The 15,455-nt window shown below is 44.5% G+C and overlaps 1 protein-coding gene across 2 annotated transcripts in view; it reads right to left on the reverse strand.

Annotated features, from left to right (window-relative positions):
* Positions 1–3,870: 3,870 nt before the first annotated feature.
* The window catches only part of ZNF414 (zinc finger protein 414), a 176,052-nt gene continuing 164,467 nt past the window's right edge, over positions 3,871–15,455 (reverse strand). For both annotated transcript variants that reach the window (XM_078670108.1, XM_078670109.1), the window contains one exon: positions 3,871–4,257. In XM_078670108.1, coding sequence (XP_078526234.1) covers positions 4,181–4,257 — 77 coding nt within the window. In that variant the 3' untranslated portion in view covers positions 3,871–4,180. The remainder of the gene's footprint in view (positions 4,258–15,455) is intronic.

Here is a 15,455-nt window from a genome sequence, read left to right on the forward strand (position 1 = left end):
AGAAGCACAGAATGTCCTACCTCAATAACACTTTCATTCAGATGTTGCACCATACACACAATGCTACAAATGTTACCAACTGCTGGGTATGTGGAATGATGCCAGCTCATCAGAAAAAGGGAGGAACGCCTTTTATTCCCTTGCCGTTTTCACATAATGGCTCCTGCAGAGCCTGGTTTGCATTGTTGTGGGCTTCTGAGGTTGCTAACATTACTTATGTTGATGTAGGAGGACTAAACGCTCAATTGAATAGGGTTTGTTACCCTGATGAGGAAGGAGATCCACAAGCTAATGGAACTGTATGGGAAATGGAGGAGTATCGTTGAGGAAATTCCTCCGTGCGCTATGTTTTCCCTAACACTTGAACAACCAAGGGAAATGGGCCTCGTGTTATTGCTGTCACTAGAGCTCGAGCGGATCTCTGTGTGAGCAGTATTGGCAGTATACCTGTGGAAAAAAGTGACTGTACTTTAGTGTTGAATGTTACTGGAATGAACAATAGCAGCTGTTTGTCCTCACAGAATACCCATTTCATTTGCGGAAGTAAAGGTTATCATCACCTACCTATTGGGTGGTCACGTAGCTGCTACGTGTCCTTTTTGCTTCCACCTGTGTTTTTGGCGCCTGCATCCTACCATAAAGACTATAAAATGTATAATGACATTTCTAAGAGCTGATTCATGAGGACAATAAATAATGATGAGGTGGATCAAACTGTTACTGCACTGTAGCAGTATATTGACTTTAACTTGGGACTATTCTTCTTTGTTGGTGCGGCCTTAAACAGCAGAAAAATTAGACGTTTGACACGTGTTGTAGAGGCTGTAACCAATCAGACAGCAATGGCACTTGGAAATATCACAGAAGAACTACAAATTGTGAGAATTGTGACGCTCCAAAATAGAATGGTCCTCAATGTCCTCCTGGGTGACCGTGGTGGAGCATCATCAGGAGTAGCTGTTGCATTTACATCCCTGACCACACAGTTTCCAAGATGCACAAATAGCCACTGAAATCCACCAGGATTCAGGGACAAGGACTTTGACTGGATGGCTATGGAACATGTTTACTGCATGGGGCTGGAAATTACTGTCGGCTCTATTTATATTTGTTGCTATTATTTTCACTTGTTGCCTATGTATCCAATGCGGCCCGATGCTTTGTTCCCTTTGCGTTTCTACTTAAACCTTATGTATACAGACTAAACAAAATGCTAAGAATGTAAATGCCCGATTAGCATGCCATCAAGAAATCAATGAAATGATGCAGTGACATACATGATATTTTTGTATTCCTTCGAAAGTATAAGAACATGTCTTCAAAATATGCTAAAAGGGCTGCCTGTGAAAATTATTTTTGTTAGCATAGGCTGAAGCCATCTTGTTTGTGGCATCCATTTTGTTAGCTATGTAATTTCTCCATCTTCACTGTTGCTTACCTTTCTATCCCGCTTGTGTCATCAACTTAAGTTAACTCCTTCTGCACTGGGCCAACGCAATGTATGTGCTGAGCAAAGGCCTGTAGCTGCTGAAATGCACCTGGTTAAAGATGTAACTGTCAACTATTTGTGGCTGCTGTAAGCAGTTCTGTTCTCCCTCCCACTTTGCTAACTAAGTGATCTCCCATCTGCCCATTTTTGTCGGTAGTTATTCCTGTGTATGCTTGTACCTTCTATTTGTAACTACATGCTTACTCTGCAACAAATTCTGTATATAAGCACTATGGTCTGTGTATTCAATGTACTACCTCCTGGAACACATGAGGGTGTTGTATGGACGTGGTCCCATTCATGAGTGATTAATAAACTTGTTATTTGAATTCCAGCTTCAGTGCCAATCTCTATTTTGTTGGTCTACAAACCCGTGGACAGAGAAGGGTGACCCCTGCACTGGTGTGCTCATTAAAAGGCACATTTCCACATACTCAGTACAGGAAAGAAAAACACAGAGTTATGTATACAGTCCTTGAAAATCTCAGTTATAGAGGGGACTTTTACATCACCCAGCTTCACCAAATCAAAAACATATCCATGCCCCATTTACAAGAGTCCCACATTACTGCTGTTCCTTTTTTCAGTCCAGAAATTGTGAAGATCCTTCCATAACAGCTGCCTGGAATTTGTATTAAGCCGTTTGAAATCATTTCACTCTTCAAGATCTGTGAAACTCAACTTCTTCAGATCACCCTCACTTTAATTAAAATAAGGTGTATCACAAGGATCCATCTTTTAGCTCATCTGTTTAATTTATATACCCAACCTCAGGGCACAATACTTCACAAAACAAAATCTTGATTTACCAATATGCTGATGACACTCCTCTTTACCATGTGTGTATAAACTGTCCTACATAATAACTAAAGTCTTTGCTCGACAATCTAGAAATTTTGATGCCGTCACTCTGAACCTGAATCTTCTGATATTTCTACACCCATTCTATACTGAAAAACTACCCCAATCAAAAAATGTGTTGCACTCTGCATCCTCCAGGTATTTGCCTATCCCTGATCCCACGTGCGAAGCTATTTGGTTTCAGTTTAAACCAACCTCACCCTGGATGACCATATTGCCTGCTTGACTAAACCTACATTCTGCTAACTCTACCAGTTCAAGAAGGTGCCATGTGTGGCATGGATTTCATGATAATGCATACATGCAAGTCAAGCTGGACTATTTATAACACGAAGGCCACTAACATTTTAGAATGTCAGGTTTGCCATTACTTGTTAAAAGCTTGAATTTTTGCCCACCTGCAGACTCACTAGCTTCCATGGACATCAGGTTTTGCTTCATCCCTGCACATTTTTCCCTTATGCTGAAATGTACCTCCAGTTCCTCCCAACTACATCCAGTCATCAGCGTCTTTTGATCAATATCATGAGTGGTAGATCTCATCTGCTGGAGTAGGTGGTAGAGTGAGGATTATTTGGGGTTTATAGAGGTCAAGCAGAGGTCTCTTCAAAAGCAGCATAGTGTTGCCAAATATAATGGATGATATGCAAAAAAAGAAATCCTTAATTCCATGAAAGTTTGTCATCCTTGGGAGGCCTGAGGAAACTAGAAATAGTCTCCAATTGCGCTGGTGATACAGGCTTCAGCAGACCAAGAAAGGCCACACAGAGGAAACCCGTTTCTCCATTGCTGTGTTAATTCAGCATGGCAGCAAAAAGAATCCTCCATTCAGATAGCCTCCATTGCCACACCAGGCCAGCAACAGTGGGAATTTACTCTATGGTACCAGCTCTTTCAGTAGGTACAAGGTTAACTTCAGTTTCCCTGCGTTCACACCTTCGATGGAGTCAAATGTTTAAGATCCCCATGTATAAAGCTCCAGCAGCTCGAGTATCCAATATTGAGCCATGACTATACAGGGGACGCAATCTCACTTCTCTGGCTGAAAGGCAGGATAGTCTGCTGCTACTCCTCTGATATGCCAGGTACCAAAAAGACCAGAAAGTGAGCCATGCCGAACCTTTGCAAGGAGACATCCACTCGAAAGACTCTGCTCCAAAGATTTTCATTTTGTGTTATTAATTTTCTTGTTAGTTTAAATTGTATCCAATTTTATGCATTTATACTAGATACGAACCAACTGAAACACATTGTTGAACTGTAGTTACTTTTTAAAGGTTTCTTACCTCAAGTTATAATGATAAATCATGTGTTGGTTGATGTTTAGTTGGTACCTAATGAGGAAAAATCCATGGGGGTAAGTGTGTTTCTATATTCACCTGGAAAGTATTGTGGACATATTCCACAAGAAAGAGAAATCTCCAAACGAATGTATTCCAACTATTTTTATTTCATATATAATTAAATAGCAAGAAAACACGTAAGAAAGAAAAAAACATGTGCAAATGACACTTTATCGGTAAATGTTTAAGCAAGAATTTTATTATTTTCTGCGGGTGGAAAAGTCACATGTAAATCAACTTTTTAGATGAAGATCGAGAATAGTCAGTTTATAGGAAAGTTCTAAAGAACGTTGGGATTTTCTACTGAGTTCTAGAAACTGAAACCACTTTAGGCAAGATAAACAGTTACAATTTCAAAAACAAAGCCTTACTTTACCTCGCACCTGAGTCATCAATGCCACTAAAAAATATTCAAAACACTGTCACATTATTGCTTTCCGAAGTGCCCTGGCCTGCAAGGTACCTTTCAGGTACAGCCCAGGTGCCATCAGGTTTGAGAGTAAACTGGGTTCTCGAGATCTGGTGTTAATTTTGAGTGAAAAGAGTTCAGGTGTTCGCTGCAATCTGCAAGGAAGCAGAAACAAATAGTTTTATCATCAAATATAACATATTTTCCAACACTATTTAACACATTTTCAACTGTTAATTTAAATTTATGGCACAATTGTTGGGTTGTTTTTTATGAAATTTGTAAACTAGTATTATTAAATTCAGTTTTTCTCCTGCAGTGGCTCACAAACTACAAAAAGTGGTTCGGGAAGTCTGTATATTTTCAATCAATAGCGCTTTACCTCAACGTTTTGCAAATTCTACGTTTTGAGTTTACAAACCTAGTATATGTTACAATGGTATTTCTGGGGAATAAATGCATACTTTCACTCAAGCACTGAGGCTGTGCTTTCATTTTGTTTTGGACTTAGCTGCCTTGTCCAAATGTTTACACTGCTTGGTGTGCCAAATGATTGAAAACTTAGTAATGATGGCTGCCTAAGGAAATCACATTACTTTACCAGTGCAATTTCAGTTTCAATAGCCAGTCTAGTTTTAGTGTAAGATTTAATTTCTGATACTCGGGCAGATTCACTAAATTAATAGTGTAGATCCCTGAACTACCCAAAATGTTGCACGAAATATAGGCGGCCTGGAATCGATACTGTGCAATTAATGTAGACCCTATTGGCTCATTGAATGTGACACTAGATAATTAAGTATGTGGATACAAAGTTTTAGAGCCTATGCTTAGAGTTGAAGGCTCTTTGTATAGAAATGAACTACCCTGTGTTCACTGTGGATTGTTGCTGTGAGGCATTGTGGCTGGCACAGGGCAACTTATTTATTTTGGTTGTAATGATATTGTACATTTAAAACCAATAAAATGTGTTCTAAAAAAACCCTGAACTATTTAGCCCCAAACTGCAATATAGATGTAGTTATATCCAAGCTCTATATTCATGTCTAGTTGGATGTAATCCTTTTCCACCAGTTTATGACTGTGCAAACTCTCACAGTAATGTTTGGTCTTGGCTAAGGGCAAACACTTATAGATGTTTTCAAAATAAAATGGGACTTCCACGTAGACTATAAAGTGTGCCACCTTGACTAATCAGCACCAAATATTTCAGGACATACCAGAGGAAGACTAGTTGGAAATCTGCCCAATTTCATACAGCTTCAAACTACAAAAATGTACCGTCAACTAAAATAACGCTTTCCCTAAATGCTAAGGGCCACTGACCACAATACACGCTAGCATTGTATTATATAATAATGTAGAATATGTAAAGCAATTTTTTTTTTAATCAATGGTCTGGTGTTATCTTCAGACAGTGAATAATGGTGAACCATAAGGGTAGGATTTACAATAATGAAAATAATAGTGTGTTGTAAACATACCACAGACTTTACCGCTAACGATAACATCATAAATCATTGAGTATTCTAGGAGTGCGGTCTAGCAATGATCCACACCATGTTCTTTGAAAAGCACCAAGCACACATACAACTGAAGGTGTCCTGGCATAGTGCAGCAGAGGGACACATGAAATGCACCAAACAAGTTGCTGTTGGATCTGAGAACAGTGGCTTGTAGATGTGCATGAGGGCTGCATTAGAAAGCTACAAGTTAGAAAAAAACTAGAAGTTCATGATGAAGTGATTGTCTACCCTGATAAATACTTGAGCTGTCTTTCACCCAATTAGTCCAATTGACCATCAACACCCTATATTGTATTAACAATGCCCCCTTTATAATCCAGAGCATTCCTGGTCTCTATGCCTAGCCTAGAATCCTATTTTCTGTATCCTGTAAGTAGTATGTGAAAGTGGTCTTAAGCGGTATCTGGAAATTATAATTTTATAATGTCTAGCACACTCAGTAAATCTGTATGTGATCACAGCAGTATGCACTTTGTTATAAGGTAACTATAACCCTGTATACCCACATTTGTTAGTTATTCCTTGACAAGGTCCTACTTGTGGTTAGTGTTCTTATGTTGTTAAATTTAAGCGGAATCTCTTTGCATCTTGGCACTGAACATACTGTTGCCTACTATTTTTAGTATGTTGTGCAGTATGTGCATTTCTATCTGTCTGTGCTCCAACACATAAAATACCAAGTCTATTTCATCATGGACAATGTTGTGTAATGTGGTGACATTGCCATGGTTGACTAGCTTGGAAGCAATTGTCTGCAATATTTTGCATACTTTTATTAACAGCCAGATGGGCTACTCTCCTGTAATTTAGACCAATCAGTTTTAGCGGGTCTTGATAAATGTCATTGGTGGTTTATTTTTAAACTTTTGTCTTTTCCAAATTTCAGCAACTATGCAGTTATATTATAAATTTCTAGTATGCAAAGAAGAGGAGAAGGGACTTGAACTATTATGTATGTGCACTCAATATTTACATAATGGTAGTCTTAACCCACTGAGATTTTTACTTTTATTGCATTTCTAGGAGATTTTTGACCTTTGGATTTATATTTATTTGGGGTATGCAATGGAGATCTTTGCATTCCCTCAATTGATTTTTCTTCTTCATTAAAAGTGTCAATAAGTATGGTTGTGTTGATCCATATTGGTTCACCAGTACTTGTGAACTGTTCGAGAGCCTTCCAAAAACTCAATAAAATTATATTTGCGGGTATTGGTGTGTTCATAAATGCACTTTAGCATTAGTCATGCTTGATATTCCCTATAAATTGGTAAACGGAAGAGCATTAAAATACACATTAAATAAAATAGAGTGTAGCCGATCCACATCATTGGAAGGTCAGATGTGAAGAGACAATGTGGATGAGCTCTGGACTATCGCCTCAGCAGCTTCCATACACTTTTGTATGAAGAGAAACGAATGATCAAGTTTCTGCTCTTTAGCATTTCTTTTTCCAAGGATTAGGCATCATTTAGGGACTGTGGGCTTCATTCCAAGTTGTGGAAAACTTTGGGGTACATACTCCAACCACTACAAATCATTACTCCATGGTGAGGTATTTACCAGGTGCATTAAAGGCTTCCATTACTAGGTTCTGCCATGGGAATGCAGCATAACCTCTACATTTGTGACCAACCAACCCCACAATATATTTCCCCCTGATTTTCCAGTGAAATGTCAGGAAAAAATAGTGGATGTGATAATTTTTGCACAACTCCCAATTCTAATCTGCGCAAACTCTTGTTTGGCATGGATCATAATTTACACACTTGCCTGTCATGGAGCCCTAGGACTTATGCAGTGACATCTAGCGAACACAATAGACAACTCCTTTCTTTATCCTGGATTATTCCACTCTGTTTCAGCCCTTTTGGTATCCCATGGCTTAGTTCCTGAGAAATGATACATTTCCATTTATCGCACCTCTGTAATGATATCAAAATCCCTTCAAACCATGCAAGATGTGTGGTTCACATTAAATATGTGCAGATTACTCAGATCATTAATTAAATATATTGTATGCATCTAAATCACATCCCTAAAGATTCTGTTATTTTCCAATCTTTCTTTTCAAAGGCAGAAGAGAAGACACGAGTTGCTTCTGATGGAAGGAAGCCAACTAAAACCTCACCCACCACTGCAGATGAAAAGGTTATGAAAAGAAAACCTCCCATTTAGAGGCTTTTGCTTGAGATACCATAGCACACCACACTGCCACATTACAAGTGTTTGAGAGCCCTGCACGTACAATTCCTGGGTGTGGGCATACTGGCCAGAATCAGATATTCAGGCCCCGGATATTCCTACAACCAAATCACCCATCTCGTAATGACAGTTTTAATGTTGAATAAGAGGAAAATGTGCCCGCCTCTGTAGAAAGTCTTTCTGCCAGATCAAGGAATATCTTTGCTGCCCACAAGCTCATCCTCGTTGACATCTTCCATGGCAACAAGAAGGCCCACCAAAGACTTTCTCCTTGTTAATGATACCTGCACTCCGGTTAGAGCAGCAATTACATGCCAACCATCAGTGCCACTGCAGAAGTTTGACCTGAACCTCTGAGACAGCAGACTGAATAAGAAACTGATGATTGCACAAACATGAAGGCAGGTGCACGAGCAGAATACTTTGAAGTTTGTGATAAAGCCTCCCCTTAGGCTGCAGCAGTGGAATGATGCTAGATAACATTTAAACAGTTCACTCCCTCAAAGAGTGGGCGAATTGAATCTACTTGATAAAGGCAATAGTTTGGCAGCAGACTGCCAACCACGAAAGAGGGAGGAGCAGGCGCTCCTAAAAGTATAGGTCACTAATGCAAGATTAAGGAGAAGCAAATTTACTTTCATAGTGGCCTCTCGATTATTTCCATACTTGTTGGATCTGTCATGGTGAGTTCGCAAGCACTCTTCTATTAAGGTATGTATTTCTGCCATATCATAGTAAAAAAGGTTTCCACTTCTCTATTTTTCTAATGAAAGATGCCCACATTGCAAGTATGTAAACACTTTACTTTGAATAAGCACGGTAATTGGATAGTCATTCATCAGTTGTGCCACTTGCACAAGATCTGGTGTTGGAGAAGAAAGTCACTGTACTGTTGATTCTCTTCCAGGGGATCCTCATCAAAGTCATAAGCATTAGAATATTCCCGCCCATGCGCGGGACCCCGGAAACACTATATTATATGTGCCCCACATATATATACTCATATATATACATACATATATACAAATATGCAATAGCAGCCAAATCACATCAGAGCTGAAGTATTCTGTGAAGAATTTCCACCATACATGAATAATATGCATTAGAAACATGAGAAACAACACCAAAGATTGTTTAGAAACTGTTTTAATGCTAGACAGCAGTAGAAATTCTTATAACTCACTGAAAGCATAGAAAGCTCCCAGGCTGCATTGCAAACACATAGTCTAAAGAGACTGAAAAGCTAACCTGTAGCTGTATGTAATACAAAAAACTGACACCGTGCCTTTAAGGCACCCATGACCCCCGGTATCCCATCATGCCTCAGGGGTGACAGTTAGGTCAGTTGTTCTTTCCGGCTCCTTCAGGAAGGATCCTGGTAACACAGCTCCACTAATTTCTGTTTTCTGACAGAAAAGTACTTCATTTTTAACAACTTTTTCTACTTACTTTGACATTTTACAACTAGTCAAGTAAGAAACTGTCTTTTTAAGTCAGTTTAGTGAGCATTTTCAGCTGAGAATGCCTTCACTTTTTGACAAATGTCCTTCTTGTGGCAACAAGAAAGCAAAACCAGACAACCACGACGTTAGTGTGTCTGCCTGAAGAACATGATCCAGGCACCTGTCCTTACTGCGAGCACCTGTCAGGAAGAACTCTCAAAGACAGGGAGAGAATTCGCATTTATGGCCTGGCTCACAGGTCATCCAGAGGAAGGTCTCCGGTGAAGAAGGGTTCCAAGAAGGCTAGAACATCTTCAAAAGAGAAGTCTTCACACCCTTCAGCGTCAGGCTTGGCGCTGAGGAAAGAGCCACCGGTGGGTCATTTATCTTCAAAACTACCGCCGACGGCGGGCTCGCCGTCAAAAAGAAGAACAGGTACGTCGACGACGTCGAAGGATCCAGCTCCGTCGTTGAAATCCCCTCCGCCGTCGTCAACCGGGCGACGATCGGCGTCGAGAAATATGACTCCGCCGCCGTCAACCGGGCGACGGTCGGCGTTGAGATCCAAGGCCCCTCCGCCGTCGTCAACCCGGCAACGATCGGCGTCGAGGGAGGTCATTCCTCCGCCGTAGTCATCCAGGCGACGACCGGCGTCGAGAAGTGTGACCCCCTCCGCCGTCGTCTAAGAAACGACGTTCGGCGTCGAGGACCAAGACCCCTCCGCCGTCGACAACAAAACATCGATCGGCGTCGAGGACGCAGTCTCCGTCGACGTTTCGTCAACTGTGACCAATACCCCTCGGCCGTCGTCGCACAGACATTCGATGTCGAGAGAGAGGGCTCCGTCGACGGCTGGTCATCGCCGTTCGACGTTGAGAGAGAGGGCTCCGTCGACGGCTGGTCATCGCCGTTCGAGAGACCGTAGATCCTCGCATCGATCGCCGTCGAGGCATTCGAAGTCGAGATTGATGGACCGGCCGACTCCCCGGAGGCATTCGGCGTCGAGAAAAAGACATACGACGCCAGAACGCTCGACGTCGAGACATTCAGAAAGAGCTTGATCGTCGTCAAGGAACTCTGTGATCATGGTTACGGAGTCAGCTTCTCGTCATTCCACTTCACAGTCTTCTGGCTCCTCAACAACATCCTCAAGATCCAGAAGTCCTGTCCTCAGATCTCCTGTGCGTCAGCCAGATCCTTCGGATGCGGAGGTCAGACTGTCACCCAGATGGTACAAGTCATTGGACCATTGGCGAGATTCAGGGGCTACCAAACGTATGCGCGAGTACGTCAATCCGCAGCACAGATCTCCTCTCCAGAGACTGGTAGATGAAGTGGACAGGCGTAGTCCTCCCAGGCGCCAAGCAGACAAATCACCTGTGAGAAGACCAACCGGATCTCGCTCTCCCAGAAAGGAAGATCTGGTTAGATCTCGATCTCCCAGAAGAGAAGATCCGGTCAGATCTCGTTCACCCAGAAGAGAAGATCCGGTCAGATCTCGCTCTCCTAGAAGGGAAGAGCACCCAAGAAGATCACGTGAGAGGAGGCACGGTGCTCACCGTAGACGTCGAAGAACTCCGTCTACTTCACCTACCTCTTCTACCAGGTCTTCCAAGAGGAATTACTCTCCCACGCTGACGGATAGTCCTACTTCTAGATCCTCTCCAGTGGATGACATCGGCACTTATCTAGATGTCCTGCAAAGAGGAGCTCAGAAGCTGAGCATTGAACGGTCTGTCCCCTAGGTTACTACAACAGTAATTTTTGAAACTTTGCACAAAAAATCTGTCTCTCGTCCACTGCTGCCTTTAGTCCCGGGGATTATGGATCCTGTCAAAGACGTTTTCTTAACTACAGCAGCCATCAGAGCGGTGCCAGCCCGCATACAGAAGAAATACAAACCAGCTTCTTCGGACCCAGTTTTTGTAAAATCTGACCCTCCAGCAGACTCTGTGATAGTGGCAGCGGCAAGGAAGACGCATGCAGTTGCGGCTTCCTCTTCAGTCCCACCAGATAAGGACAGCAAATCACAGGACTCGTGGGGTCGCAAAGTTTGCAATTCAGCTGCCTCCACGCTGAAGGTCTCCACTGCAGCCGCGCTGTTGGGTAGATACGATAGAGCCTTATGGGACTCCATGGAAAGGTTCAAGTCCAAGATGCCAAAGGAGGACCAGAAGGACTTCGAAGAAACAATGACGGAAGGATGTCTTGTGGCGAACCAGTTGATCAGCACAGCAGCGGACGGTGCAGTGCTTGCGGCACATTCCTACTCTCATGGGGTTTGTGCAAGGAGGTCAGCTTGGTTGCGTCTCACAGGGCTGAAGCCGGATGCTCAGCATCGCATCCTTAATCTTCCTTTTTCGGGTTCCTCTCTCTTTGGAGAACATGCTGACGAAGAGATGACTCGTATGAAGACAGAGCTGGATACGATAAAAGCGGTGGGTTTGGAGAAGAAAAAAGAATTCAAACGCCGTTTTAAGACCAGCAGGGGGAGAGGGGCTCAACAGAGGGTTCAAACCCCTCAGTGGTCCCAAAATAAGAACCAGGGAAAATCCCAGTTTCGAGGCAAATCCAACAGGGGTAGAGGAGGTCACCAGCAGTCCTCTACCACCACGAGAGGAGGAAAGGCTTGAGCAGTGGCTTCCTCTGGCGCCGTTGCCCACTCCAGTGGGAGGAAGTGCTTCACAACACCTGGCAGAGTGGGTCAGCATCACAAAGGATCGGTGGGTGCTGAATATACTGCGCAATGGATACATGCTACGTTTCCGTGCGCTTCCAAAGAACATTCCTCCAAAGAACTCTTGCCCTCACCAGCTAAGCTTGCTCCGAAGAGAGGTGAAAGTTCTGCTACAAAACAGAGCTATAGAGGAAGTTCCTCCCTCTCAAAGGGGAAAGGGAGTCTACTCCAGATACTTTCTTGTTCTCAAAAAAGATCAGGAGGACAAGTTCAGACCCATACTCGATCTGCGTCTCCTAAACAAAGTCATTTTCAGAGAAAAGTTCCGCATGTTAGCTCTTCACCAAATATGCCCACATCTTCAAGCCGGAGATTGGATGTGTTCGGTGGATCTGCAAGATGCATACTTTCATATTCTGATTGCACTGAGGCATCGCAAGTACTTGAGGTTTGTCGTAGGAAGCAAACATTACCAGTACAAGGTGCTACCCTTCGGACTCAAGTCTGCACCACGAGTCTTCACCAAATGCATGGCAGTGGTGGCGGCTTTTCTTCACAAAAAGGGACTCTTCAGCTACCCATACCTGGACGACTGGCTCCTAAAGGGCCCTTCTCCGGTACAGGTAACACATGATCTGCAACTTTGCCTACACCAGTTGCACAGGCTCGGTCTCCATGTAAATCTGGAGAAGTCAGTCCAACGGCCGACACAGTCCATCCACTACCTAGGCTCCGTTCTGGACACAAAATTGGGAAAAGCGTTTCCTTCGGAGGAGAGACTTTTTTCCATGAGACAGAAGTGTGGGATTCTATTAGAGTCTCGGCTTCCAACAGTCCGGCAGGTAGCCTCCCTGCTGGGTTCCATGGCGTCCTGCATTTTTCTCATTCCGAACGCCAGGCTGAGAATGCGGCCTCTACAACAGGCTCTCAAAGACCAGGCGACAGGGCTTTGGGAAGATCGTATCACTCTTTTCCAAACAGCGAAGGATGCCATCAAATGGTGGACTCGGACGAGGAATGTGCTGGTCGGAGTGCCTTTTCACCAACCTCTTCCAACCCAGTCTATAGTGACAGATGCCTCTCTGCAAGGCTGGGGAGCACACATGGGTCCCCTTCAGATTCAGTGCCAGTGGTCTACGCAGGAGCGGACGTACCACATCAACATGCTGGAACTCAGAGCGGTGTTTCTAGCTCTCAAAGCTTTTCTTCCAGCGATCGAGTCCAACTCAGTCTTAGTTCAGACGGACAATACAACCACCATGTTCTATCTGAACAAACAAGGAGGCACGCGGTCACGCCCTCTCTCCCGGGAGGCTCAAACCATCTGGCACTGGCTTCTCTCTCGAAACCTCTGAGTGGTGGCAGTGCACCTTCCAGGCGAGTTAAACATCAAAGCAGACAGCGCGTGGACGATATGTGGTCTTAGCACACGCAGGTTACACGATGGGCTCCAGGGGAGCCGCAGTTCTCATCAAAAAAGCAGCACCATTCACGGTTACACACATTTGGTTAGACCCGCAGGGGACATATGCGGGAGTCCAGGGGCTGTGGCGGAGACGTAAATTCACGATAATATCTGTATACGCCCCACCTAAGCTACAGCCACGCACACTGAAGCCAGTCATGAATATCCTGCTGGACACGGCCGACACGACACAGATTGTAGGGGGAGACTTTAACGATGTAATGTGCACATCCCAGGATAGATCGGGGTCACCCCACACTATAGGAACTACAACCGCCCTAGCGCGACAAATGACCACTATCGGCCTCACCGATGTATGGAGATGGCTCCATCCAACACAAGAAACATATTCATTCTACTCAGGGGCCCACAAAGTCTTTTCCAGATTAGATTATATCTTTACATCCAGGCAGGAGATCTCGGCGGGAGATTTAGCGGAATATAAGGCAAGAGGGATTTCCGATCACTCCCCGCTATTTATACACCTAGGGCGCGAGAGAGGGGGAAGTCAGGCGCAATGGCGACTAGCGCCGTGGGACATTCAAACGCCAGAAATTCTGTGGGGCTTACGAGCGGACATACGGGTCTACATAGCCGAAAATGAGGGATCGGTTCAATCAGGGGCTACCCTATGGGAAGCTATGAAACCAGTGTTAAGGGACCGCATTCAGAGCAGGTTGGGGGAGGTCAGGCGGAAACGTCATGAGACGATAGCGAACGAGGAGGTGACCATCCTGACTCTAGAAGCAGTATACCACCAACAGAAGGGGGGGACACGCCTTAGGAAGCTGCTAGACACTCAGAGACACTACAGGGAGCTAGTCACGGACGAGGCTCGCACTCGGGCACTGGCAACACTCCACCGACTATATGATGTAGGTGACAAATCCGGGAAACTTTTAGCCTGGTTGAGCAGGAGGGAACGAGCGACCCGGTGGGTGGATCAGATCAAGTTAACTGGGAACAGGCGGGTGTCCTCGGATGTGGCCATAGCGGACGCTTTTGCGACCTACTATGAGGACTTCTATAGGGCCAGAGATTTAGGGGACTGTGAGGACGCACAGCGATACTTATGCGATATGGAGATGCCGACCTTGTCCACAGAAGCCAACGCTGCCCTTGAGGCAGACTTGACGCTAGAGAAAATAGCGGAAGCCGTAACAGCGCTGAAACCGGGGAAAACTCCGGGACCCAACGGTTTCCCGGCGGAATTTTTCAAACGGACAACGGATCTGTTGCAACGACATTTGAAGGCCCTCTTCACAGACTCGTACCAGGCAGGGAGCCTCCCCCCAGATTTAGCCTTAGCCACTATTGTCCAGATATACAAAGAGGGTAAGCCGAGGGATGACTGTTCCTCTTACCGCCCAATCTCCCTCCTGAACATAGAAACAAAAATTCTGGCCACCATCCTAGCGAGGCGACTGAGACAGGTCATCACAGAACTGGTACATATGGACCAGTCCGGCTTTCTGCCGGACAGGGCAACCAAACTCAATCTCCGCCGCACTCACAATTGGCTTCAGGAGGTCCGTGGGAGGAGTGAACCCCACTGGTTCCTCTCCCTGGATGCGGAGAAAGCGTTTGACGCAGTCCACTGGCCTTGCCTAATGGAGACGCTCCGACGGTTTGGATTTGGACCCAAATACTTGCAATGGGTTCGGCTCCTATACTCAGACCCGAGGGCACGAGTACGGATCAATGGGCGACTGTCCCGCGAGTTTCCGATTGGGAGGGGGACCCGTCAGGGATGCCCACTGTCCCCTCTTTTATTTACACTTACAATTGAAATTCTAGCGTTACGAATCCGGCATAATCAAGACATTAAAGGCTTTACTTGGGGAGGATCAGACGCGACACAGGAAAAAATATCCCTCTAAGCTGATGACGTATTATTGTTCGTGACTGACCCAGATAGGACAATCCCGGCACTGTTCAGAGAGCTGGGCGACTTTGGGGCGATGGCAGGACACGCGATAAATTGGCACAAATCGGTCCTCTATGATCCACAAGGCAATGAGAGGAGGGAGTGTCTGCC

This window comes from Lissotriton helveticus, chromosome 12, assembly GCF_964261635.1.
Source record: "Lissotriton helveticus chromosome 12, aLisHel1.1, whole genome shotgun sequence".
Classification (NCBI taxonomy): Eukaryota; Metazoa; Chordata; class Amphibia; order Caudata; family Salamandridae; genus Lissotriton; species Lissotriton helveticus.